Raw genomic sequence first — 26,358 nt, 5'->3', positions numbered from 1 at the left:
ACTCCCGTTTTTCCCCTTGCCTGTTCCTCTCCTAGTGGAGAATCTACGGATTAAGGCATACGATCAGGATCCTTACCTTTATTAAAGCAGGTGATGTATTTCTGCAGCACTTGCATGAATCCATAAGAATGCAGCTGGAAGTGAGGCAGGCTGGAAGTCAGTGTGGGTTAGAGAAGAAGGTGATGAGAGCTTGAAGTGATAGAGGGGGGGGGGGGGGGGGGATGGAAATTGTTAATACACCTAGAGGCTCGGCCACATTGTGATCTGAGATATTTAGCATAAACGGTATGGCGAAGGTTTTTACTAAACGGTATGGCAGAGATGAGTTGCATTTTGAAGAGGACGAGTGTAGCTTCTGTAAAAAGTATACCGTCTCAGTTCTGGGCTTTAGTGGAAATTGATAAATAATTCCTCCTTGCGCCTTCCCCTATATTCAATTTACACAAGCTAGAACAAGGTGGTGGAGGCAAAGGGTGAAACATTATATTTCTGTGTGGGTCATCCACATTCTGTGAACTGTAACACCTCAGGGAGCAGACAGACTTATAAGTAGGCTAAAATAAATGGTTCCAAATGGTTAACATGGACCGAACAATAAATAAACTGTTTTGTTTATTATTTTTACATTGCTTGTTAAAACAATGCACAGTTTTAAGACAATTTAAAATATTTTTATCTGCCTAATTAAAATTAATATGTCATTTTGCAACTTCATACACAAAAGCTGGGTAATTTATTTTCTAACTTGCATTTTTATTTTATTTTATTTTATTTTACTATTAAGCTATTAGGGATATTGTGTAGGTGTGTTTTGACATGGTTTTAATTCAGTCTGCTCTTGGCTGGACTATACAGTATTTACACAACCTGTACATAAATATTTATGCCCTTTGCTGAATTCATCAGAATTCATTGTGCCACCTCTAACCACACCTCATTCAGAACAATTGGAATCAGAATCAAATGTTATTCAAAACACTGAATTTAGCGTTTTTTTTTTTTTTTTTTTTCTTCCTGTCACAAACATATTTATTTATTTAACGTACATCCCCAAACTCACGTTTGAGCTGTTTGTATTACTGCAGTTTTTGGTTTACTTTTCTTCCTTTTTTTTTTTTTTTTAATTCACACAGATGTGACCAGAATGAACCTCCAAATTATTGTCAGCTAAATCTCAACATTAAAACTGAATGGTTGTCTGATTGAAGACTGAGCAGCTGCAGTGCACGTGCTTACAATATACAGCCAGAGTGTGTGTGTGCGTGTGTGTGTGTGTGTGTGTGTGTGTGTGTGTAAGTATCTGTGTGTGCTTCTGGCTCCATATCCACCTGCTGTTTGGGTCAATGTGCTTCAGTGAGCACATGTGCACATTCAGGTGTTCTGTGGGTAAGAGAAGCAGATGTGCTTTACACATTGCGGCGGCTGCATGTAATCTGGATAATGAAGCTGATGATTAGCATCCCCTAGACGCAACACCGTGGCATTGCAGCCCGCTCATTTTTTTTTTTTTTTTTCATTATTCAGCTCTGTTTTGTGCTGCTAGCCTTTTGGCTGGGCATGTTCAGAAACACACAAATCAAATGATTCGAATTGCTCTCCGCCTAACATTGCGCACATGCAGATTTTATTTGAGCACCGTTGAAGTTGAAATTGCACAGCTCATCTCAGTTATAATTCAATTATTCAGGTTTAGAATAGCCACTTTAACTTGTGGGTCATTCAGCATAGTGGTGTTTTGTTATTGCTAAGGCCCTCAGTGGTGTAGGAACCTGGGAGATTGGAGCAGTGGAAACGTTTACATAATCATGTCACGTCCTTCCAGTGTTTGTCATCCCTTAAATTATAATTCCTTTTGTCTTTGAAGATAATAGGCCATAAATTGTCCTTGTTTGTTAGCCACCTCCCTGAAAGCTCAGCGTTTACGAGTCTTCCACAGGGTTTCTAACATTCAGAGGCGAAGCACTTCTCCTTCTGTTATACTTTGATGCCTAAAAATGAGTAAAAATTTGTATCCTCCTAAAAATTCTCTCCATATCTGAACATTTTAGCTTCCTCGTAACTTACAGAATTTAGTTTTTTGCTCTTTGCAAAAATGAAAATGTGTGGATTTTTGCTTCCACATCCCTAGTTGAAATCTGCTCTGTTGGGTCTTGCTGCATAGTAATTACCACAGAAATAAAAGACGAAATGGAGCACTGCCCTTTATTGCTTTGGGCTCCGACTCAGGCCGCAGATTAAAAACCCGGTTAGAAGTGGAGGGCGTGGGGGAGGAAGGGGGGAGAGAGAGAAAAGGCAATATTGTTAACATAGCAAAGACAGAAAATGACTTGTAGCACTGTGGGAGTTGAATCATCTCCATATTAATAGCCAACTCGCCATGGGAATAGAGGTGAGGATTTCACGCAGCGCGAGAAGCTGAAGGGCGTCGCAGGGTCTTGGCGCGTTGAAGGTGAAAGTTTTCAGCAGGAATGCTTCTCGGAGCATCCTGGAGTCCCAACATGAACAGGTTAAGCTTTCTCTCTGCGACATGGCACGGACAGGATGTATGATCTTTAATGATGTTAGCAACATAGGCCTGAACCTGCCAGGGCATGAAATTGTAATCAAGCAACAGAAGCTGCAGAGAAGACATCCACCTTATCTCGGCTGCTGGGGATGCTATTCAAAACGCCAGCCACTTTTTTTTTTTTTTTTTCCATTTAATACCGCTTGGTATGCTGTTTATTTTTATTTCTACAATATGGATAACCTGTCAAAAAAGACGTACGTTAGGGGGCAGGTGTGATTTTGCACTCATGGAAGATTTCAATGGTAGATGACCTATTGTGGTTAATCCAGCCTCTGCTGTGTCAGTCACTCTGTCCAGCAGCCATCTTTTTTTCCACTTGAAAGCACAACAAGGCAGCAAGGATTTGCTCCAGAGACCGGCGCAGAACGCTGGCAGCCCCCTTTGCTGCTTGACTAATACAGTCCAGCTACGGAAGAGAGACAAGGTGCCAAAGACCAATTCACTTACGGGACTCGACAGCAGAAAAGCCTTTGGTTTATGGAAAAGGGGCATGAATTAATAATCACCTTATTGGCTTGCAGTTTTATTTTTTCTTTTCTCCTGCTCTGTGTGCCTTGCCATCCTTTGCATTCGACAGAAGATGTTTATTGCAGTTGAACGCTCTCTGTCTAGCGAAGGTGCAAAAAAAAAAAAAAAAAAGGCATTAAAAAAGAATGTCTGACAAATATTGAGGTTTAATGCACATTGACTTTTATGGCGACTGTACAGGATTTGCAAGACTGAGTTTTAATTGATGAATGTCTTGTAGATTTATGTACGCTCCTAATAAATATTACTCCTAATCAGCAATTCATTGGTGAAATTTGAGAAAAATTTAACAATCCTTCATCTTCTTTCTTTAAGCATTTTTGTTAGCCTTTCTTCCTTTTAAATTAATTTATCTTTGAATCCACATGCCACCTTTTCTGATTGTATTTAAGTTTAAAAATGGGTCCTTACATCAGACACTGTAGATAAAAGTGTCCAAGTAAATAAAATGTTCTTTATAACCAGAAAGTATGACTACTTGTCAGCAGTTGATATTTGAAGCATTTTATTCCTGTTTGTTGTAATCTCTGCCCCTGTGGTAATCCTCTGCACAGTTTTAGTCATTGTTTTTGAGCCAACTTTGTGTCATTTTCAGACATGAGGGAATAAACCTAAACTGAAATTGTTTTGATTTGATTTCAGCTCTGGGTTTTGCAGTGTTTCAGAAATTCCTTTTCATTGCCAATGACAAGGAAAAAAAACTTTAAAAAAAAAACTATGGAAACAGTAGTTATACGTTAGTCATGGGCTGCTGATGATAGTGTTGCTCTGTTCCTTAGAGAAGCAATGGATCAGATCTTTGAAGTCCTAATTAGCCATGACAGAGAGACTGCACCAGAGAAAGGCCTGTGCAGCTCCTCACCTCACACGCCTTTCCTCTCACCTACACTTAAGCATGAAGCACCTCATCCAGAAAACACGGGTTTTAGCAGCTTTCAGTACAAAAACAGCCACTTGTTGCACCTCTGGTGCTAATTGAGCAGCTCTGGAAGCATAATTGTTATGCTCTTTCTCTTAATCATGAGGCTGAGAGGAGGTTTGATGCTTTCCTTACTGTACTTGTAGCTGTGCATTTATGTATTTACCCTCCTGAAGTTACCAACTCAACCCTCACTAAAAAACGTAAATACACACATTAATCATTTATCAGTTTCTATATTCGCTTCTGTTTTAATCCTTCTTATGTTGCAAGGAGTGAAAGCATCCTCCCTTACTTTGTGGGTGTTGATGTTAATTATAGTCAAGGAGCTGCTTGTTGAAATAATGAGCTGCTGAAGGAGAGAGAAAAAGGCTCTGTGCAGATTGCGTACTCAAAAACACTTTTTTTTTTAAAGTATGATCTTCAGCTCCATATAAAAAAAAAAAACATTTCACCTCAACTGGAATCTGGATCCCAAACCTAGAATGACTAAAGTTCTCTAAAACAGGACCAGAGTTGACTATTTTCTTGATCTAACAAGAGGACTTTAGGCAGAAGACAGAGTGGACTGGAGCAGAGTTGGAGGATGAATTGGTGAGCACAGTGCCATGACTGAAAGGTTAATGTCAACGAATGGGAGGTTCTTTTTGTTTAACATTTCCTTTGTTTATTGGTGGATGTGTTTAATAGGATTGAGTGTGACTGCACCCTAATAGGGTCTCCTTGGTTGATCTCAGTGTCTCTGGGAGATCTTACAGACTCCTCTGTCCTAAGCCAGGTCTCCCACTGGGTAATCACCTCAACTGCCCTCATCCTGATTGGAGCTGACATTTTAATGTCTGGAGTAGCAGTGTGGTCAGCCCTGTTTAACCTGACCCCTCCCCCCCTCCCCCCAATTGCCATACCACCCCTCCCTTACCGGTGGCCTCTGTTCTCAATTTGCCCCTTAAGAACTGTACAAATCAGGCCAAATTTAACTCTTTATAGGGCTGTTAGGGGTTTGTGAGACAACTCCTTAAGTTTCACAATAGACACTTTCCACTGGAGCTCCTGCTGCAGTTTCCCTTCACAGATTCTCTGTGGCGTTAGCTACACATGCTTAGCTGTTCCACTAAAGTTACACCTCTACAGTGTCAACTGTTGGTTGTACTTTTTTGCTGTTTTTTTTAAGTGGAGTACGTTTAAAGCCTTGCTTTGCAGAGGAGGAATAATAAAAAAAGAAAAACACATTATTTTGGTTCTTTCAGCGTTGTTTGCATTTAAATGGGTCTGCAATCTGATTTGATGTGTGAGCCAGTGAAACACTTGAAATCTCTTTTAGAGAATGGAAAAGACTGACACACACTGACAATCACTGTGGTCTTTCTATTTCCTTGCAAAATGTTGATGAATATGCTTGGATATGACTAATTTAGAGCCCACTGTGTGTTTTGTTTGGGTCTTAAACATACATTAAAAAGTTTTAGCATGTTTGTATAAAACTTTTATGTCTTTGATTATTAAAAATTTGCTTCATGACACCTTTTACATACATTTTATGAAACAAAACCCCAACTGTTGGTAAAGTCTCACATGATCTGAATGAGAGACTGTCATCAACAGATTTTGATGTTGTTTGTTTGATGTTGTTTGATATCACTTTAGACCAATCAAAAAAGGTGTTTTGAGCACAAATGTCGGGCTTCTGAAAAGTGTGTGCATATTTATGCACTGAGTATTTGGTTGGGCCTCCTCTTGCATAAATCTCCACATCAGTATGCCATGGCGTAGAGGTGATCATACTGTGGCACTGCGTCAGTGCAATAGAAACCCAGATTCCTTTCATAGCTGCCTTCAGGTCATCTGCCTTATTGGGTCTGGTGTCTCTCATCGTTCTCTTAACAACAGATCATAGATCTTCTATGGAGTTCAGGTCAGGAAAGTTTGCTGGTCAATCAAGAATAGGAGTGGTCACTGAACCAGCTTCTAGTACCTGTGGCAGTGTGGGCAGGTGCCAAGTCTTGCTGGACAATAAAATCAGCATCTTCACATAGCTTGTAATCAGAGGTGAGCATGAGTGCTTCAGAATTTCCTGGTAGACGGCTACATTGACTGTAGACTTCAGAAAGCATAATGGAGCAACACCAGATGGTGTGGCACCAAAAACCATCAATGACTGTGGAAACTTCATACTGGACTTCAAGCAACAGGGTTTCTGTGCCTCTCGACTCTTCCTTCAGACCCTGCAACCTTAATTTCCAAATGAAATGCAGAATTTACTTTAATTTAGAAAAAGGACAATGGACCATTTCGTAACAGTCCAGTTCCTTTGCCTATGTGAGATCCCTCTGATGTCGTCACTGGCTTTGTAGTGGCTTGACACAGGGAATGTGACACCTGTAGCCCATGTCTAGTGTATGTTGGTGTGTGGTGGCTATTCTGGAATGGATTTCTCTTGACAATCTTCTTAAGGCTGCAGTTCTTCCTGCTGCTGGTGCACCTTTTCTCACCACACTTCTTTTTCCTACTCAATTTACTGTTAATATTCTACAGACCAGCTTCAATGACCTTTTGTGACTTAACCTCCCTGTGAAGGGTGTCGATGACTGTCTCCTGGACGTTTGTCAAGTCAGCTTTCTTCTCAATGATTGTGTAGCCTACTGACCCAGAGTGAGAGACTGTTTAATGGCTCAGGGAGCCTTTGCAGGTGTTTTGACTTAATAAGCTGATTAAAATATGACACCATCAATTCCAATTAATGACCTTTTTCACAGTATTCTAGTTTTCTGAAAAACTGAATTTTGGGCTTTCACTATCTGTAAGCCATAACTGTCAACGTTACGAGAGATAGATGATGAGTTTCACTTTTTGGCGTGAACTATTTTTACTTTATTGCTACATCTTGTTTATTTGAGATGTACTAGTACAAACACAAAACATTTGTTTCGTTCATTTATTTTTTTTTAGTTCATAACCTTTAGTTATACACTGGAGTTCTAGTAAAACATGATGTTGGATTATCTAGAGATGCCTTTTCAAGCCGCCACACACTTTAAGATGCAATTTGATTCAGATGTTATGGAATAAATATTGTGAATAAATGTATTAGAAACATCATAAACAAAAAGGACTGTCCTAAGTATATTAATTAATTAATATTAATGTTCCCAGTATTCCTAGTATGTCTGTATGTAATGCTAAGAAGAGGTACAAGTTTTTAGAGATTTTTCAAGACTCCTTAAACAGCGAGTACCCCTGAGAAATGAAATTGGACCACTTCACGTCTTGCTGTAAAATGTTATAGTGAGGGACAATGTAAGAGATAAAAGCAGCAATTATTGTGCAGCAATTTTCCATATGACAAAATATCAAACAAATGTACACAGAGGCAAATCACATCTTGGTGCATAGATGTTGACAGAGATCTCTGCCCCTCTGCAAAACATGAGATCATCGAAACCAAAGTAAGAATCTCATATGATGTGACATTTTGTAATGACGTGAAACTTAAATCTTGTGCTATGGTGTTGTTTTGATATCACAACTCGAGACTCAAATGGCCCATCAGTTGGCATTGGTAGTGTTTTCCATAACTGTTTGTTATTGATAATAATTTTCCTGCCCAATTCCCATTAAATGCACTTAAATCACATCTGAGAAAGACATCCCAAGGCTCTTTATTCTCACTGTTATTGATCTGGTACCAGGCTGCAAGGTTCTCAAATTGTCCTAACATATCTGTTGTATCCCTCTTAGTCCTTTGGCTTATGTATTTGTTTCTATTTGAATATTTTCAGGTGCGTCTGGCCACTTGGAACGGCACCAGTCGGATTCTCCTCTTCCCTCCAAAAGGCCCTCTTCCCGCTCGGAGGTGTCTGACAGCCCGCTTTCCTTGAAGCGTCCCAGGACAGCTGAAAAGGGAACTACGGAGCAGGTCAGCATTTAAAAAAAAACAAAAAAACACAGATTTTTTATTTTTATTTATTTTTTTTTAATATATTGGCATCCTATGATGTTTTTAAAAAGTCTACTTTCCTTTGAATAAAGGGCATCTAGCTAAAGGTTATCTCGTCATTAATTACCGAGACATCATTAAAAGTCTCAAGCTTGTGAATCAGTTCAATATAAACCTCTGCAAGTAATTCTCAGTGCTGAGCTTTTTTATGTTATGCAGATTTTCTTCTTTTAGATCTGCCCAAAATTAATTTAGCAAATCTGCAAGGCCAGCACTGCTAATTGTGCACAAGCTGGAAAATCAATATAGTATTTGACAGATGAGACCGCTTTCAAGTGGGTGCCAACTGCCAAGACTCGGCGCTGCTCACTTTTCCACGTGTGTGGGTGTGATCAGAGCGGTCTGCTGTTGGAGGGGCGTGCCACTACTCTTCCCCCTGAGATACAGCTTCTGCTGAGACAAGCATCCTGGTTTCACCATGTTAACCTTTTGGTTCTTCTGTCTCTGCCACCACCTCCAGATGTACCAGTGTCCCTACTGCAAATTCACCAACACGGACCTGAATCGCCTCAGAATGCACGTGATGACGCAGCACTCTGTTCAGCCAATGTTACGCTGCCCACTGTGCCAGGACATGCTCAATAATAAGATCCACCTGCAGTTCCACCTCACACACCTCCACAGTGTTGCACCCGACTGCGTTGACAAGCTAATAGCCACAGTAAGTCCTGAGTTATCACACATACTTTGAGTGTGACTGGACGTACAAGGACTGGGAATGTCGAGAGGGTTTATGTAACCAAGTTTCATGAGTGCATTTCTCTGTGATTATTGTTTTGTTGTACTCCTCGGTGCCTTCAAACATCTAATGTGAGCGCCTCAAAGAGAACATTATTTGTTTTAATCTGCACCAAGCAGGCATTTCTTTTCACTATTTCATTATATCCTAATATCTCATAATAAAATGGGGGCGAGGGGGATGCAAAGATGTGCTCTAGTTTTCTGAGCCAGTATATGTAAGGAACTAATAAAACTAAAACTTTTTTAGTTTAACCAAGATGTTAGTTGGTTTAAACTAACATCTTGGTTAGTTTAAACCAAGATGTTTAAACCATAACACAAGAGTTTAGGTAAAGCAAATAATATCCTACATTATGAAATATAATGCCTTACAACAGTATCTATGATCCTTGAACATATTTTATGTTAAAACCATAAACTTCAATTTAGGCTAATTGAAGTTTATGGTTGGTAGCTTTGTTGTGCCACACTATTTTGAAATCAAGTGATGGATTTAACAAAACTGTGTGAGAATTTAAAACTTTGTATGTCTTTTATATAACATTATCCTGCTTTAAGCTTTCCACACATCCATCCATCCCTGGCCTGCCTGGCGGGTATACCTTGGTTTTCATAATGTTTTCTCTGAGACCTTCACGGAACAGTTTTAGTAATATCATTATAAAGTTAGGTACTTGCAGGCGGACATCATTTACTAATGAGGTGACTTCTGGAGGCACTTGGCTGAAACTGATTTTATCTATTTATTTCATGCAATGCATGGATATTTAAACATCATGCATAGCATAGAGCAGTTCTGATAAAGTATATTAAAGTTTAAGGGGTAAACAAGACTACTGTAGTTGATCCTGCAGATCTCTTTAGTTTTCAAACTTTGGATTCATTCATTGTTAGCTATTCCTCATTTAGTTTCTCTACAACTTCAATGAATTCGGATGCTAATTCACTAGTCTCTGAAGAATGGCTTTGTTCTGGTCAAAGCAAGACCTTTTGATTATAATTGTAATATTTGTGACACCGATCAACCAATAAATAATTAGCAACTGAACAACAAATGGAGATATTATTTGCTACCTATTCAGTAGCGAATAACAGAATCACTTTCAAAGTAAGTAAAATATTACATTTGTAGTTTTTGTGATGCGTGAAATCAGTGACTCTCAATTTATATTATTTTTGCTCTTGTTTTCTCAAGACAAAACAATCTTTGCTTTATTTAAAACACATCGAGGTTGAATAATCAATCAAAACTTTCCAATTTGCTTCTAAATCAAACAGCAAATCTTTGTTCTCTTCCATGCTCTGAGGCTAAATAACACGCTGAACAATCACACTATAAAACATTTCTCTGTCTGCTTCCCAGCCATTTTCATCCCCTATCTAGAAAGTAAATGACATGCACATTAGTATGGTAGATAGCAATATTTATTTCTTTTATAGTGCTAGTAATGTACTGAAACACTACAAGGGGAGACAGAACAGAGGTAATATAACACACATTAAAGCCTGAACCTTTTTACAGCTGGTGAATGCAGATGGAAATATACTTCATCCCTTTCGCGTGTCTTCTTAGAATACCCTAATTAATTCTGAGATGGGTGACTTTTATTTCTTTCCAACTGTGCATACTGATGCATTTACTCTCCCTTAATTCATTTGTTGTCTTTGTACTTCCACCTTTCGTTTTTTTTTTTTTTTTCTCGTGTGTTTCTCTTATATATAAAATACATTAACTTATTTAGTCTGCTCGCCTTCATTCCAGGTCTCATTTTCTTTTTGCATTAGTTAGGGGCGATGAAAATAATTGTGCTTCATTAATTCTGAGTCTGACTGGATGATAGCCATTTTAAACTATGTTTGCCAATTAGGCAGTCTGAATTAAAAGTGACCTTGGGATCAACTCTTTCACCTGTTTAATGAAGCCATTGTTTAGAAACTGGCAGGTTTCTTTTATAATTCAAATATTTGTTTGTCTTTTCTTTTTTGTTAGTTTTATTTTTCTTTTGATTTCATACATTAAATTTTCTAATGTTTTAGGATTTTAACATTAAATCTAAAATTTATTAAATGTATTATTGGCAGATAGTGCCAATTTTACAGCATTATGACTCCAGTTAATATTAGACCTGTAGTATATAATTATTATGTAAATAAAAACAAAAAACAAAAACAAAACCTGCAAAAGAAAACAAATGAGAACAAAACATCCAAGATTGCTGCAGGAAGTTCATAAAGAGTTGTCACATTTAGCTTGAAGTTCCAGACATGGATCACAGAGGATTCAAGGCAAAGGGAAGTGCTAACCTCACATTTGAGTTCATACATTTAGGATTTACATGGCATTTTATGCAGTGAGGAGGAGTAAATAAAAAGAAATGTCTGTGTATAAGCCAGCTGGCTATTAAGGGATTTAACAGCTGTTTGTTGTGAAACCATACAACCAGTAGTAAGTGAACACGTGACAAAAACTGCCATTCGAAACATTAAAGTTCAGGCAGAATTCACATAAACGTAAACATTTATGCTTCAGTTCTGACCTGCGTTGTTCCTCTGATGTGTCATTCATTACCCAGTTCCTCCCAACACCTATGCCAGCAGAAAAGCCTGTTTTGAATTACTAAATCGGGGTTTTTCAACCGTGTTTGTATTACTCTGCACTACGTATACAGTCAGGTAGCTGTCAAAGTATGATTTTGAGGACAGAGGTTGTCTTGTCACTAAAACTATATAAGTCAGTCTACAATTAGTTTCCCACAGCATGGTGTTATTTGGCCCTGAAAAACAATTTCTATCAAATGCTACAAATGTATTGGATGGATGGAAAGTTAAAACACTGATATATTACACAGAAGAAAGAAAAAAAAATGCTTTAAAAGAAAGCATTTTCATACTTGGTAAATATTATGCTCTCAGACACCTGCTCCAGCCACACATTGTTTAAACATGTTTCTGTTTATAGGTTTTTTTATTTTTGTTTTTTTTTTTTTGTTTTTTTCCAACTGCAGATCCACATCATTCATCATTACCCATATACGTTACTCATTTTCTGTTTCCACAGAGCAGCGACTACAAATATTTGTTCATTTCCTAAAAGTGTCTTTGAAATGTTTATATAGCTCTGAAAAAATAGCTAAGGTCTGATGATGTTTTCTCTTTGAATGTGATTTTACTGGGTTTGTTTTTGTATCTGACCAAATTCTAAGTACACATAGTCACTGAGTAAGATTGTTAGCACTTTAATTCCTTTGTGTTTTGTGTCTACAGGTAACAGCCACTGAGGTTTTACCAGCAAGCATGTTCATACCAGTGCCTAGTCCAGACAAAGAGTCCCAGAGCACCCCACTTGCTACAGCCAACTCCATCTCTGAGGACACAAAAAAGCAGACTGGTTAGTATCTCAGTATTTAAAATATTATCTTTGAATTTCATAATATACATATTTTCTGTAATACCAACCATGAGGTTTTTAAGTCATATCTTTAATTACCTTGAGAAGCATTTGGCAATTTGTAAATACGAAAAATAGTAAGTCATAAAGAGAGCGTCGGAAAATTAGGAGGCACTCCAGGTTTTTCTCACTCAGCATATTTAAGTACCTTTTTTATTCTGTGGCTCTCATTCACCACACAACTGGATGAATGATTGGTATTTTAACACCTTGTAATTAATCACAAGGTTGATCTTTTTGTACACATTTCTGCCTGTGGATGCACAGTAAAAGCATTTTTCTCCGTTACTAAATTTAATTGGAAAATAACTGCAAATGGTGATGTCCTGATAAGTAGTTCTTTTGCTGATTTATTTGCAGATGCCACAGATGCTGATACAGAGAAAGGGATGTCCCTCACCACAGAAGCAGCTGAATCTCGCAAGTCACCTTCTGAGGATCAGCAGTCAGAAAAGGAAGATGCCACTGGTTTTCTGTGCTGGAAGAAAGGCTGCAGCCAAGTGTTTAAATCCTCCAACTCTCTGCAAATGCACTTCAACGAAGTTCACAACAAGAGGCCCCAGTTACCGGTTTCTGATCGCCATGTCTATAAGTATAGATGTAACCAGTGCAGTTTGGCCTTCAAGACTGTGGAGAAACTGCAGCTTCATTCACAGTACCATGTGATCAGAGCAGCTACCATGTGCTGCCTTTGTCAGCGGAGCTTCAGAACTCTACAAGCCTTGAAGAAGCACTTAGAAACCAGCCATTTGGAGCTGAGTGAAGCTGATATCCAGCAACTTTATGGAGGATTATTGATGAACGGAGACATTATGGCAATGGGGGATCTGGCTCTCAATGAGGAGCATGGAAGCCTGGGAGAAGACGACAAAGAGGGAGACGACAGTGACCCTGAGGAAAAACAAAGCCCAACAGGCAGCGATTCTGGCTCACTACAGGAAGATTCTGGATCCGAACCCAAACGAGCACTACCGTTCAGAAAGGGCCCCAACTTTACAATGGAGAAGTTTTTGGACCCGTCTCGTCCATTCAAGTGTACTGTATGCAAAGAGTCTTTTACACAGAAGAACATTCTGTTAGTTCATTATAACTCTGTCTCCCACCTACACAAGGTGAAAAGAGCTCTTCAGGAATCCACTACTGGTCAACCAGAGCCTACCAGCAGTCCTGATAATAAGCCATTTAAGTGCAGCACTTGCAATGTGGCATATAGCCAGAGTTCAACTCTGGAAATCCACATGCGCTCTGTTCTCCACCAGACCAAAGCTAGGGCAGCCAAACTTGAAGCAGCTGGAGGGATCACCAGTTCTGCAAGTACAATTAGCGGAGGGTCCAGCATGAGCACATCAACAACTAGTCCAAGCCCAGCTAATAACTCTACTCCCAGCTCAGCAAACCACAGTTCTTCTGGATCTCAGGCAGCTCAAAGTATTCATGGAGGAAATCACATGAATCAGACTCATGGCATTGAAAGTTTGGGAAATTCTTCAGCAAGCTGTCATTCTTCATCATCTGAGAACCATGAAGTCAAAAAGTCTAAATTTAGCGAGATTCTCTCTGCAAGAGGGCAACAGCAGCAGCTTCAGCAACAACAGCAACTGGCTCAAGCACAAGCTCAGGCCCAAGCCCAGCTTCAGCAGGAGCTTCAGCAGCAGGCTGCTCTTTTACAATCACAGCTATTCAATCCAGCACTTCTGCAGCACTTCCCAGTGACAACTGATGCACTTCTGCCGCTGCAGCAGCAGCAATTACTGTTCCCTTTCTACATCCCTGGAGCAGAATTTCAACTCAACCCAGATATCAACATCAGCAACTCTATTCTCGGCCTAGCAGGATCTGCAGCTTCTTCCCTGCAAGAAGATTTAAAAAACTCAGCCCAGCAGGCCCAGCAGAGTTGCTTGCAGCAGCAATTAATGCATCATCACCTACAACAGCAGCACCAACAGCAGCAGCATCAACAGCAACAGCAGCAGCAGCAGCAGCAGCAAGCTCACTCGCAGGTACAAGGGCAGATGGCTTTGTTGCAGCAGACTGCATCTCTTCTCCAGCAGGCTGAAAAAAAGCAGAAACATTCATCCTCAAAAGATGAGAAAGATAAAGAAATACAAAAAGAGAAAGATGTAACTGAGAAAAGTGAGGACAATATAAACAAAGATTCCACCGAAAGCAAACCAAAAGAAAAAAAGGACATTCAGAACATTTCACTAAACATTAACCAAGATTCTGGCATGCTTCCACCTAGGATTGCTTCAGATGCTCGAGGAAATGCAACTAAAGCCTTGCTGGAAAACTTTGGATTTGAATTAGTTATTCAGTACAACGAAAATAAACAGAAAGCTCAGAAAAAGACAAGTGGACCTACAGGATCAGGTGGTTCAGGTGGAATAATGAAGGTTGTAGATCCCATTGAGGGATTAGAGAAACTGGAATGTGAAGCCTGTGGCAAGCTGTTTTCAAACATACTGATTCTAAAGAGTCACCAGGAGCATATCCACCAGGCTTTTTTCCCTTTTCGATCCTTGGAGAGATTTGCTAAGGAATACAGAGAGCATTATGATAAACTCTATCCACTAAGACCTCCAACACCAGAAGCTAGTCCTGCTCCTGCCCCACCTCCTCCTCCACCGCCACCTCCTCCACCACCCCAAAGAGCTCCAACACCAAATATTCCAGTCTCTGCAGCCTCGCTCACTCCTCCTACCGTACCCCCTCCACAACCCCCAGTTCCAATGACACAAATACCCATGCCAATGGATTTACCCTTGTTCTCTCCACTCATGATGCAGCCCATGTCTTTGCAGTCCCTGCCCACTCAGTTGCCTCCTCAGTTACCTTCTGTCGAGCCAAGCTTGGCATCAGACTTGGCCCAACTCTATCAACAACAGCTTACACCTGCCATGTTACAGCAACAGAACAAGAGGCCACGGACTCGCATCACTGATGACCAGCTTAGGGTCCTGCGACAGTACTTTGATATAAATAACTCTCCAAACGAAGAACAAATTAAAGAAATGGCAGATAAGTCTGGCCTGCCACAAAAAGTGATAAAGCACTGGTTCAGAAACACGCTCTTTAAAGAACGTCAGCGCAACAAGGACTCTCCTTACAATTTCAATAATCCTCCAACAACAACTCTAGAAGAAACAAAAATTGATTCCAAACCTCCTTCCCCTGAACCTCAGAAACATGAACTCTATGGAAGTAAGAGATCATCTAGGACCCGGTTTACTGACTACCAGCTGAGAGTCCTACAAGACTTCTTTGATGCAAATGCTTATCCGAAAGATGATGAATTTGAACAGCTCTCCAACCTTTTGAGCCTCCCCACCCGAGTTATTGTTGTGTGGTTCCAAAATGCTCGACAGAAGGCAAGAAAGAATTATGAAAACCAGGGTGATGGAGCCAAAGATGGAGAAAGGCGAGAATTGTCAAATGACCGATATATCCGTACATCAAATCTAAACTACCAATGCAAGAAATGCAATCTGGTTTTCCAGCGTATCTTTGACCTGATAAAACACCAAAAGAAGCTGTGTTACAAAGATGAAGATGAGGATGGGCAGTATGACAGCCAAAATGAGGATTCATTGGATTTTTCCCATGACAGCTATACTCCCTCTGGGTCGTCCTGTCACACACCAATGCCCTCCTCTTCAAGTCTTTGCCCTCTTCCTCCATCAACGTCAGCGTTTTCACAACTCTCATCGGCTGAGAAAGAGGAAGCATCACCAGCAACCACCTCAAACCCCTATGATGAAAACCCCAAACAGCTGCCAGAAATTTCTAGTGATCCACGAGATACTCAAACTTCTATAAAGCAGGAAATCATACTCCAAAACCAGTCTGAGCCCCAACACACTAGATCTCAGAGAGAGGAAAAGATGCACGTCTCTAAGGCTGTCAAGCATTCGTCACTGTCTCAGCAACATCAGCAGTGTGGCCCATCATCTTCTCAGACAACCCAGGCATCCTCACAAAGCTCCCACTTGGGCCTCAATCCACACCTGTCCTCTGCCACACAGCAGCTGGCACAGCAGATGATTCCATACCAGTGTGAGCAGTGCAAGATTGGCTTTCCATCCTTTGAGCACTGGCAAGAACACCAGCAACTGCACTTTCTCTCTGTGCAAAATCAGTTCATCCATCCTCAATTCCTTGATCGTCCAATTGACATGCCCTTTATGCTGTTTGATCCCAGCAATCCTCTGCTGGCGACCCAGCTTCTTTCTGGTGCAATGCCTCAGATACCCAGCAGTTCTGCCACCTCTCCGTCCACTCCAACCTCCACCATGAACTCCCTGAAAAGAAAGCTCGAAGAAAAGGCTAGTACTAGCCCTGGAGAGAATGACAGTGCAAATAGTGGAGAGGAACCACAGAGAGACAAGCGGCTCAGAACCACCATTACACCTGAGCAACTAGAGATCCTCTATCAGAAGTATTTATTAGACTCAAACCCCACTCGTAAAATGCTTGATCACATTGCTCATGAGGTGGGATTAAAAAAGAGAGTTGTGCAAGTGTGGTTCCAAAATACTAGAGCAAGAGAGCGAAAAGGCCAGTTCAGGGCTGTAGGGCCAGCCCAAGCTCATCGTAGGTGCCCGTTTTGCCGAGCTCTATTCAAGGCAAAAACGGCCCTTGAGGCACACATTAGATCTCGTCACTGGCATGAAGCCAAACGTGCTGGATACAATTTGACTCTCACTGGTTTGTTACCTGAGCAGGAGAGCATGCAAATTAAAATGGATGTTTTGGATACATCAGGCTACTCCCAGCTGGCCTCAACGGTGAACAGTGATGGACAAAGCTCCTCTATGTCTCCAGTAAATAAAAGCATGGATCTGTCTCCCAGGGGTCTGCTGAGCCCTTCATCCATCAAAGTTGAAGGAATGGAAGACTTCGAGGGTGCAACAATGTCCTCTGTGAACCTCAGCTTTGATCCAAACAAACTGGATAATGACGACTGTTCATCTGTGAACACGGCAATCACAGACACAACTACAGGGGATGAGGCCAATGCAGATAATGACAGCGCTGATGCAAAGCACAGCCAAAATAGTGGTGATTACCTACCCAAGTCTGGAGGTACATCCACTATGCTCGAAAATGATGACCAAATGTCATCAGGGTTAGTGAGCCCTGCAACAAGCTTTTATGCTAAGGACTATGAAAATGAAAATATGATTGACCACAGTGAGACATCCAGCCTGGCTGACCCCTGCTCACCAAGCCCTGGAGCCTCAGGTACCAGGAGCATTGACAGTGGAGACAGACCAGGCCAAAAGCGCTTCCGGACCCAAATGACGAACCTCCAGCTGAAAGTGTTGAAGTCTTGCTTTAATGACTACAGAACACCCACTATGCTGGAGTGTGAGGTACTTGGCAATGAAATTGGACTTCCAAAGAGAGTGGTTCAAGTGTGGTTTCAAAATGCTCGTGCCAAGGAGAAAAAGGCGAAACTGAACATGGCTAAGCACTTTGGAATAAACCAGACATCTTACGAGGGGCCAAAGACTGAATGCACATTGTGTGCCGTAAAGTACAGTGCTCGCCTTTCTGTTCGTGATCATATATTCTCTCAACAACACATATCCAAGGTGAAAGATACAATTGGGAGCCAGATTGATAAAGAAAAAGAATATTTTGACCCAGCTACTGTTCGCCAGCTCATGGCCCAGCAAGAGATGGATCGCATTAAGAAGGCCAATGAAGTTTTGGGTCTGGCACAACAGCAGGCCATGCAGCAGCAGGGGATGTTTGATAACCCTGCTATGCAGGCTCTGAATCTCCAGTCAGCCTACCCAAATCTGCAAGGCATCCCACCTGTACTTTTGCCAGGGGTTGGTAGCCCTTCTCTATCCAGCTTTAACTCATCTAATTCAGGTACGTCATTGTTTCAAACTGACTGAATACCAGAATTTGCATGCTATACAACGAAACTTGAAACTAATAATAGACATCAATATTACATTTATCTTGCCCTTCCATCAGTTGCATGAATTTGCACACTGTACATAGTGTAGTCTTTTATATATTGTTCTTTTACTATTCTTGATATGCTGTAGAGGTTTATGCTCTTGTTACAAGAAATTAGCTAACTTGACTGACTTTCCTTTATAAAAATTAAATGACCCATTGCCATTCATATATCAGCAATCTTCTTTATTCTTCTGTGTGTACTGAACAAAATGCCTTGTTTTTTTCTCTTTGCAGCTGTTAATGCTACTTTTTTGTGGGTTTAACACTTCTTGTTTTTTCTGACAAACTTTCAGCTTTAACTCCTCCAAAACCCTCGAACCTCCTGAATATGACGGGTGCCAGTGTTCCCTCACCAAGCCTGCCCACTTCTGGATTGCCTAATAAACCTCCCTCTTCAGCATCTCTTGCAGCATCGAGCCCTGCCCAGACCAACACATCTGCTTCTCACTCAAGCCCTACGCCCACATCGAGCTCCACTTCCTCCACTACGCCATCAGGCTTACGACCCGGATCCCACAAGGAACGTGATGTTGAAAGTTTAAGAGAGAAGGAGAAGGATAAACCCAAGGAAAAGGCAGAAAAACCCTCAACTCCATCATCAACTGGAAGCACCCCAGCCCCTTCCACTTCTGCTGCAAGTGCCAAGAAGGAGAAACCAGACACAGCTGTTCCTGCCACCTCCATGCCAACACCTGGTATGGAGTATGTAGTAGATCCTGCCCAGCTTCAAGCTCTGCAGGCCGCTTTAGCATCAGACCCCACAGCTCTCCTTACAAACCAGTTTTTACCTTACTTCATGCCAGGCTTTTCCCCTTATTACACCCCACAGATCCCTGGTGCTCTCCAGGGGGGCTATCTGCAACCAATGTATGGTATGGAAAGTCTTTTCCCATATAACCCAGCATTGTCCCAAGCACTCATGGGTCTTTCCCCAGGTTCACTATTGCAGCATTACCAGCAATATCAGCAGAGCTTACAGGAGGCACTACAGCAGCAGCAGCGGCAGCTTCAACAGATCCAGCAACCCAAGGCAAGCCAAACTGCAGCTCCTACTCAAAACTTAGGGGATCGCAAAGAGGCTGCCAAAGATTCAGTCAAAACAGAGGAGCAAAAGAGCAACCCCCACAGTGAAACCCCCATATCCTCCTCCTCACATAACAAAGTATCTTCTGAGCAGAACGAAATACATGACAAAGCTATGGACCTTCATCTAGACCAGTACATTGTCCCCAAAGCGCAGAGTAAACTTGCCTGTCGCAAGTGTCAAGCTGTTTTCACCAAGGAAGAAGCGGCTATTACCCACATTAAATCTAACTGTTTCTTTGGTCAATCTGTGGCAAATCTGCAAGAGGTGTTGCTGCGTGTCCCCGGTGGCGTAGGTGTAGGGGGCGGAAGTCTCTATGACTGCTTGGCTTGTGACACTACGTTGGATGGAGAGAAAGCACTCAGTCAACACCTGGAATCGGCATTGCACAAACACAGAACAATCAAGCGATCAGTCAGAAATGCCAAAGAGCACGCTACTAGTTTATTACCTCACTCTTCAGCCTGCTTCCCCAGTCCTAACACCGCATCTACCTCGCAGTCTGCCACTCATCCCATCAGCAGCCCATCTCCCTTGCCAACAACATCAGCCACCATGCCATCCTCTGCTGTCTCCACTTCCCTGTGCTCTTCCTCTAAGGCCCAACTCAATACCACAGCTGTCGGCAAACCCTGGCCCCAGGTCCCCTTCTCCAGAGCTTCAGCTGGAAAGCCCAGTGCTAGTCCCTCCTCCTCTTTTCCTCCAGTGTCCTCACCCTCAACGGTTACCTCAAGTTCATTGAGCACCTCAGGAGTTCAGACCTCGATACCAACAGACGTCTTTACCGACGAGTCTGACTCTGACAGCAGTCAGAAGTCAGCAGATAGGCAGGGCAGGGCAACAGAGGAGCTGCAGCAGCCTACCTATGTCAAAGACAGTAATAGTTGTAGTAGTAACCTGGCTAGTGTAGGAACAGACTCCATCAGATTGTAAAAGAGCTTTCAGTGATGGACAATATTTAAAAAAAAATACAAAGAAAATGACAAAAAAACACAAAAAATCATAAAAAGCAGCAATGTTAAAAATACATTAAAAGTATACAAACCAGTTTCAGAAAAAGATGTGTAAAGACTAACTGCAATTCCAAAGCTTTTAACCAAAAATTAAATGTTAGTGGATTGTTTTCCCATATCAACATGCTGGTTTTTATTTTTTTTATTTTTTATTTTTTTTCATTTTCTTTATGTTTAACCCAACTGAAATCCAGGCATACTAATGTGTGAGGACAAGAAAGATCAAAGATCATAGCAGTTATATTTTATGTAATAGTGGAAAAATGCTGTACTGTATGGCAATGGACAAGAACATAAGTTGGCAAATAATGACCCAATAGCCCTTTTTTTTAAAGAATGCAAGTAAGTAACCCAATACTTTCTACTTAAGAGCACAGTCACTAAAAGCCAGTATGTACTGTATGGGAGAATAGTCTGTTCAGTTCAGTTTTCTTGCTACTTAAGCATTCAGATACCAATGGCTTGCAAAAGTAAAAGAATAATGTAATGTCTATTTTATTCTCAGGTCAACAACTCAAAGATGTTTTTTTTCTGTTACAGAGACTCACGTTTTACTTTTTTTATTTTCCAATAAGATGATTTTTTTTTCTTCCTTAACTTGATTTAACAACAAAGTTTTATGTTAAATTTAATTTAACAAGGCATTTCTTCTGGGCATTTTAAAGAATTAATGATTAATATTCCTAATTTTAAAATCCTCATAAAGTGAGGAATTCCCATTATATCCAGATAAGCATTGCAGACATAGTAATGGGCAATTTGAAAAGACTTTTGATAAAAAAAAATAATAATAAAACTTTCTGTATTTATGATAGATATGAGCATTTTTGGTGTTGAGTAGATTGTTTCATTGGAAATGAATTTCAACAGTATGGTAGGTTGGGGAAAAAATCTTTGTGTACATTTAACTTTTGTATTGTCTAATTTTAAGACACTTCATTTGATGTTGACTTGGTCATTCCAATAGTCTAGGTTAATGAGAGGTAATTTATCTAAACATTGTTTCTGTCTTACCAAACTCTTGTGAAACATTCTCCCAAATGCCCCTGTTGACAAGGCAGGATCCTCTTTAGGATCAAAATTTATTTAATTTTGTGATGTGGTTGGTATTGTTCAAACCAAATGATCCTGGGTGAAATACTGAGAGATTTATTTTTAATTTAATTTTTGTGTTAACTTTGTGCACTTGTCAGACTCCTAATTGTCATTCTTCTTGTTTCTTTCTTCGCACTTATTTTCCCTTCTGCCCTGTGTTTGTAGTCATATATACTACAAAGCAGGTATGTTGTTCTTCATGTTGAGTGGCTACATTGTTTTGTTTTTTTTTGTTTTGTTTTGTTCTGTCAGTTTTGTTTTCATAAATGAAAAAAAGATTACTACTAATAATTCTCACGCTTTAAGACTAAAGAAAATCCAAAGACTAAACACTTTCACCATTGGTGCATAAAGATGAGAAAAGAGGCTTCTTTATACTTGAGAATTTGTTGCTGTTTTTTGAGGAAAGAACACAAAGTTTTAAAAGTTAGAGGAGTACGTATCCAAGTTGCCATTTCTGCTTGTTCGCAAGCAAGCGGGTAGCTTTTTTACGTAAATAACCAAAAACCAAAAAGGGCCCTTGTCCTTGCATTGTGGAGTAGCACCGTTACAGAGCCATTGCAGTTTGTAAGATAGAGGTTATTGATTTTTGTTTGACTTTTGTCACATTTAAATGTCCATTTTTTTTTTTGAAGAAAATGTATAAGGTCTGGTCTTCAAGGACATACGTTTTGCTGCTAATGTAGATTTTTGAAAAAACAAAAATGAAAAAAATTAATACCTAGATGCATGCTCATTTTGCTTTTGGCTAAGCTTTAACTAAAACAAACAATAAACCAATTTCTTGCCTCTGCAACACTTTTTTTTTTTTTCTTGTTGCAAAAACGGAACTTTGAAGACTGTGAATATTTGTTCCAAAGGACATTTTGCAGAGTTTCTTTTTGAACAGACCAATGTTTAAAGCCAATGATCTATAACGTTTGTAAAGAACAGTGCATTCCAAATATCACTATGGATTTTTCTTAAGCAAGGACTGATCAATCTGATTTCATTTGATTGTTTTTATTTTCACAATCTATTTTCTCTCATTTTTTTAAAAATGACTGTATACTGTTGTGTATATTTTTTGCATAGTTGGTTGCTGAAACACAGTGACCTCTGTATGTCATTTTGTGCTGGCATGGAACATGGCTGAAAATCCCTCCATCCAATCAAGGTTGTTGCTTACTTGTTAAGCAAGTTACAGTGGTTACCAAAAAATGTATATAATACATCTGGTACTGATGTGTCTCATGTTTTGATTTTTCTTTTCTACATTATTGCCATTCAACCTCCCCCTAGTCTCAGAGGGAATCAATGGCTTTTTGCTGAGGTCTTGTCACCCTTTCCCATGAGGTCTAATAGTGACTTGTTTCATGTTTGTGCAGGGTACCACTTCCACTCTTAGATTACAGGTTTTTAGGGGCATCTTGAGTCCAAAACATTATTTCTGCTGAAGAGTTGGAAGTTTATTTCATTTTATTGAAGATGTCCCTTGCTTTCAAACACTTCGGATGCTCTCATGTCCAAAGAAGTCATCTAATTAATTTTGCTGGAAAGGAAATGGTTGTGTATAGGTGCCCGCATCTTCTCATTTTAATGATGTGAAACACAAGATTTTCTAAACCAAAACCAAGGTGTCTTTAAATTTTTTGAGTAGAAAAAAAAAACAACTTTTGGTCAATATTAACCCTAATGAATACAAGGCACAATCTCTAAAGTGTTTTTTTTTTTTTAAAAGTGCTACTTCTGGCAGAAAAATGTGACTTGGTGTTAATACCTTGCTGTGCTGTTTATGTCAGTAGCTCTAGTCTTCAAGCTTGAAAATTCTCAAATCCAGTTCCTTGGAAATACTGTTAATGTGTACCTTAAGTTATCCAGTTTTCTGTCTCAACTATGTTTTGTTTTCATATTTTATTTTTAAAGATTTTTAAATATATATTATTTTCTTTTGTTTGCAATTTGCTTTCTTTTCTGTATATTACTTTTAATCATAAATTAACACTAGCTTTAATTTGAATTGCTGAAATTGAGAAAAACAGACGAAAATGACCTGGCCACTTTATGGTGTGACAATGTTCTTTATATTCACTGTTTCAATGTTATTGTTTGTTCTCTGTTTACTCAAAGTGTAATCATGTGGGCTCTCTTGTGGACCACAAAGTTGAGGTCTGATGCCAGTATGGGTGTGTTTTGTGTGCCTGTGTGTATCTGTGTGTATTTCAAAAGAGCCAGCATCAATTCAACTTTTTTTTATTTTTTCTTGTTTGCCTTTTTATTTATTTTTTCATGTGTTATACACCAAATAAACAGAACCACAAAGCTGGATTGTGATAAAATTCTAAACAAATCAAACAGAAACATTATAGCTCTTAACGAGAACGATGAAACCGAAGCACTGAGCAGTTTTTAACATTGATTGAATATGTTAATGTGGCCAAAGCTTTTATGCAGTTGTGACAAAAAAAAAAAAAAAAAAAGCGACAATTTCTGCCCCGTACGAGTGCATATTTTATAGTGGCTACGATAAAATATATGCGAGTTACACATTGGGATACATTCAATGGACACTTACAAGAGAAAGACAAAGACAAGATTTTGCTGTAGAGGTCATTTTTTTGCCCACTGTGAAACATGTACCTGTATACAGATATAGATATATTTAAAGACATTTTGTTTTTCTCTCTTTTTTTTTCTTTTTTTTTTTTTTTTCTTTGAGATGAAGAAAGAATGAAAATGAATAAAACGGACTCTGGGAAGCTTTGGAGACCTCGTTAGGAGGACACGAGAGGCTGCGGGCACACCAAAACTGGGCACGGGAGCCAAAGGCAGGCTCGAAACAGCTTTAAAAACCACCTCTTTATTTGATTACTGACATCTCTGTAATGGGAATGGACTCTGGAACCAATGGACTTGTGTGACACAGAGGGAAGTCTTTAAATGAAACTGAACTTTAAGTGGCTCCAGCTGCCTCTAACCTCCCCCATCCCCTCCCTCCATCTGTCCTTTCTTTCTCTAGCTCTGCCTCAGCTTCTGCTCTTTGATGGACATTTTTCAGATTTCAGGACAGAATGGACAGAGATGCTTGCTTCATTTCTTCCTCTTCATGTTGCTACCCGTTTAATTTTCTTGTGCTTGTCTCTGGCTGACAAGTACAGCTCTCCAGTCAAACGGCGACTCATCCCTCTCTGTGTTGGTTACATAATCTAAATAGGGAAATTATTAACATAGAGAGGGGACGAGTTCTCGGAGCTGTCTTTCTTAGAGGCAGACACTAAAAAAAAGCATAATAACCAAAATTACCAACCAAACTAACAACCAAACAACCATTTGCTCCAGCTTCAAAGATGAACTGTTACCTGGAGCGCTCTGTTCTTTTTGTGACTTCTGGTGCCACAATGTTTTTTTTATGCTTTTAGTTTTTATTTCCTTTAATTACTCCTCCTTTGAGCCTCATAAGCATGGCTCTGTGGCTCCAGGAAGCCCATCTGAGGGTAGAAAAAAACAGCCTTGCAATGTACAAAAAAGAGCAAGTTAAACCAAAAATGTTGTTCTTGATGTCTTTTCTATACTGTAGTCTTGTTAGTTTTTTTTTTTTTTTTTTTTTTTTTTTTTTGTTACTGTAATTATATGAAGATTTCCAGACTGTACCAAATTACATGGAAACTAACATACATACAACCACATGGAACTTCAGACTTTTAAAGAAACTTTTGTCACAAAACCTTGTTGTCCTAGTTAAGTTGATTGTAGATGGTAATTGAATATACTCCTTTGAAAATATTTCATCAAGTATGTTTCTTGCTCATTGTGATACATTAAAAAAGTATGAGCATAAACTGCACTGTTTGGACTCATTTTTGAGTGTCGCGAGAGTGGAACCCTTCCAGTGAGGTATGCGTGTTTTGACTTTTCAATCAGAGGCATCAGATGTTTGGCCCAAGGCCCATTTAAGGCCTGAGAATGATTTTGTACTGCTGCAATTCAAAAACTGTACAGGTCTGACCCTGTATCTGGCTAATACAGATACAGTTTTTAAAAAACATACTGAGAAATTTAACTTATTCAAATGTAAAATCTCTATCAGAAATTTTAAAGCGGTCAACCCAATGTACTTAGGATATTGTATGCCTTTCTTCTGATCGGCAAACAAAAGGGAAGGCAGCATAATTCAGATTTATAATGATTTACTCATCCTATTATCCAAAACTCTGTGACTGCTGTGTTTCACAAAAATATTTGCATTTATTAATTTTAATCAACGTGTGCTCATGTAAACGAACAGTATGGGGTCTCGCAGAGCATCAGCGTATATTTAAATCATTTAATCCTGTCCTTTATGACTACAAATCTAACCCGAATGGCCTGAGAATGATTACTGGTCTTTGTCGTTTATTATATGTAGACAGAATGAAGTGATTGCAAGAAAATTTACTTGATAACAACCTGTAGCCAAGCACAGAACAGAACAGAGTTTTCTATCCTAGTGAGTCCATGTCTAATTGGCTCTTTGTCCCTTCCTACTTAATGTTCATTTTGAGGATAACGGAACAGATTGTTTACACTTGCAAGCATGCTTGCAGGATGTCTGTCTGTGTAACATGGATGTTTGTGGTATCTGAGCTAAAACCAGAACCGAAAGAAGTAGAAGCAAAGTGGTCCTGCTTTGGCAGCAGAAGATGTGACACATTCTGACTGGTTAGTGTTTATTCAGATTTTTCTTTAATGTTCCCTCCAAACTTAACAGCATAATGTGTTGGGATACTTACACCAGAACAAACAAGCAAGTGAACAAAAAAAAAATAAAAAATCTGCTACTCTTGGATCCTATTGAAATAAAGATTACAACCTCTGCCTATATAACTGCACTATCAATGACAAGATTATGACATCTTGCAACATTTTCCATGAATGGATTAGCATTTTCAGCACGTGATGCAAAAACACTTATCTTTGTCTAAGATTATAAAACGTTTGCAGATATTCCCCCCCCCCCCCCCCCCCCCCCCCCG

The 26,358-nt window shown here is 39.7% G+C and overlaps 1 protein-coding gene across 1 annotated transcript in view; it reads left to right on the top strand.

Moving 5' to 3' along the window:
• The window catches only part of zfhx3b (zinc finger homeobox 3b), a 141,384-nt gene extending 116,199 nt beyond the window's left edge, over window positions 1–25,185 (top strand). Inside the window, exons 7-11 of the mRNA XM_014972913.2 lie at window positions 7,793–7,929; window positions 8,471–8,671; window positions 12,016–12,139; window positions 12,560–18,079; window positions 18,469–25,185. Of these exons, the coding sequence (XP_014828399.2) occupies window positions 7,793–7,929; window positions 8,471–8,671; window positions 12,016–12,139; window positions 12,560–18,079; window positions 18,469–20,192 (7,706 nt within the window). The 3' untranslated portion in view covers window positions 20,193–25,185. The remainder of the gene's footprint in view (window positions 1–7,792; window positions 7,930–8,470; window positions 8,672–12,015; window positions 12,140–12,559; window positions 18,080–18,468) is intronic.
• Window positions 25,186–26,358: the final 1,173 nt, after the last annotated feature.

This window comes from Poecilia mexicana, unplaced genomic scaffold (genome assembly GCF_051168715.1).
Source record: "Poecilia mexicana isolate PSO_F unplaced genomic scaffold, ASM5116871v1 scaffold_3, whole genome shotgun sequence".
NCBI classification, from domain to species: Eukaryota; Metazoa; Chordata; class Actinopteri; order Cyprinodontiformes; family Poeciliidae; genus Poecilia; species Poecilia mexicana.
The sequence above is the reverse complement of the archived record's forward strand: the minus strand, read 5'-3'. Positions and strand labels throughout refer to the sequence as shown.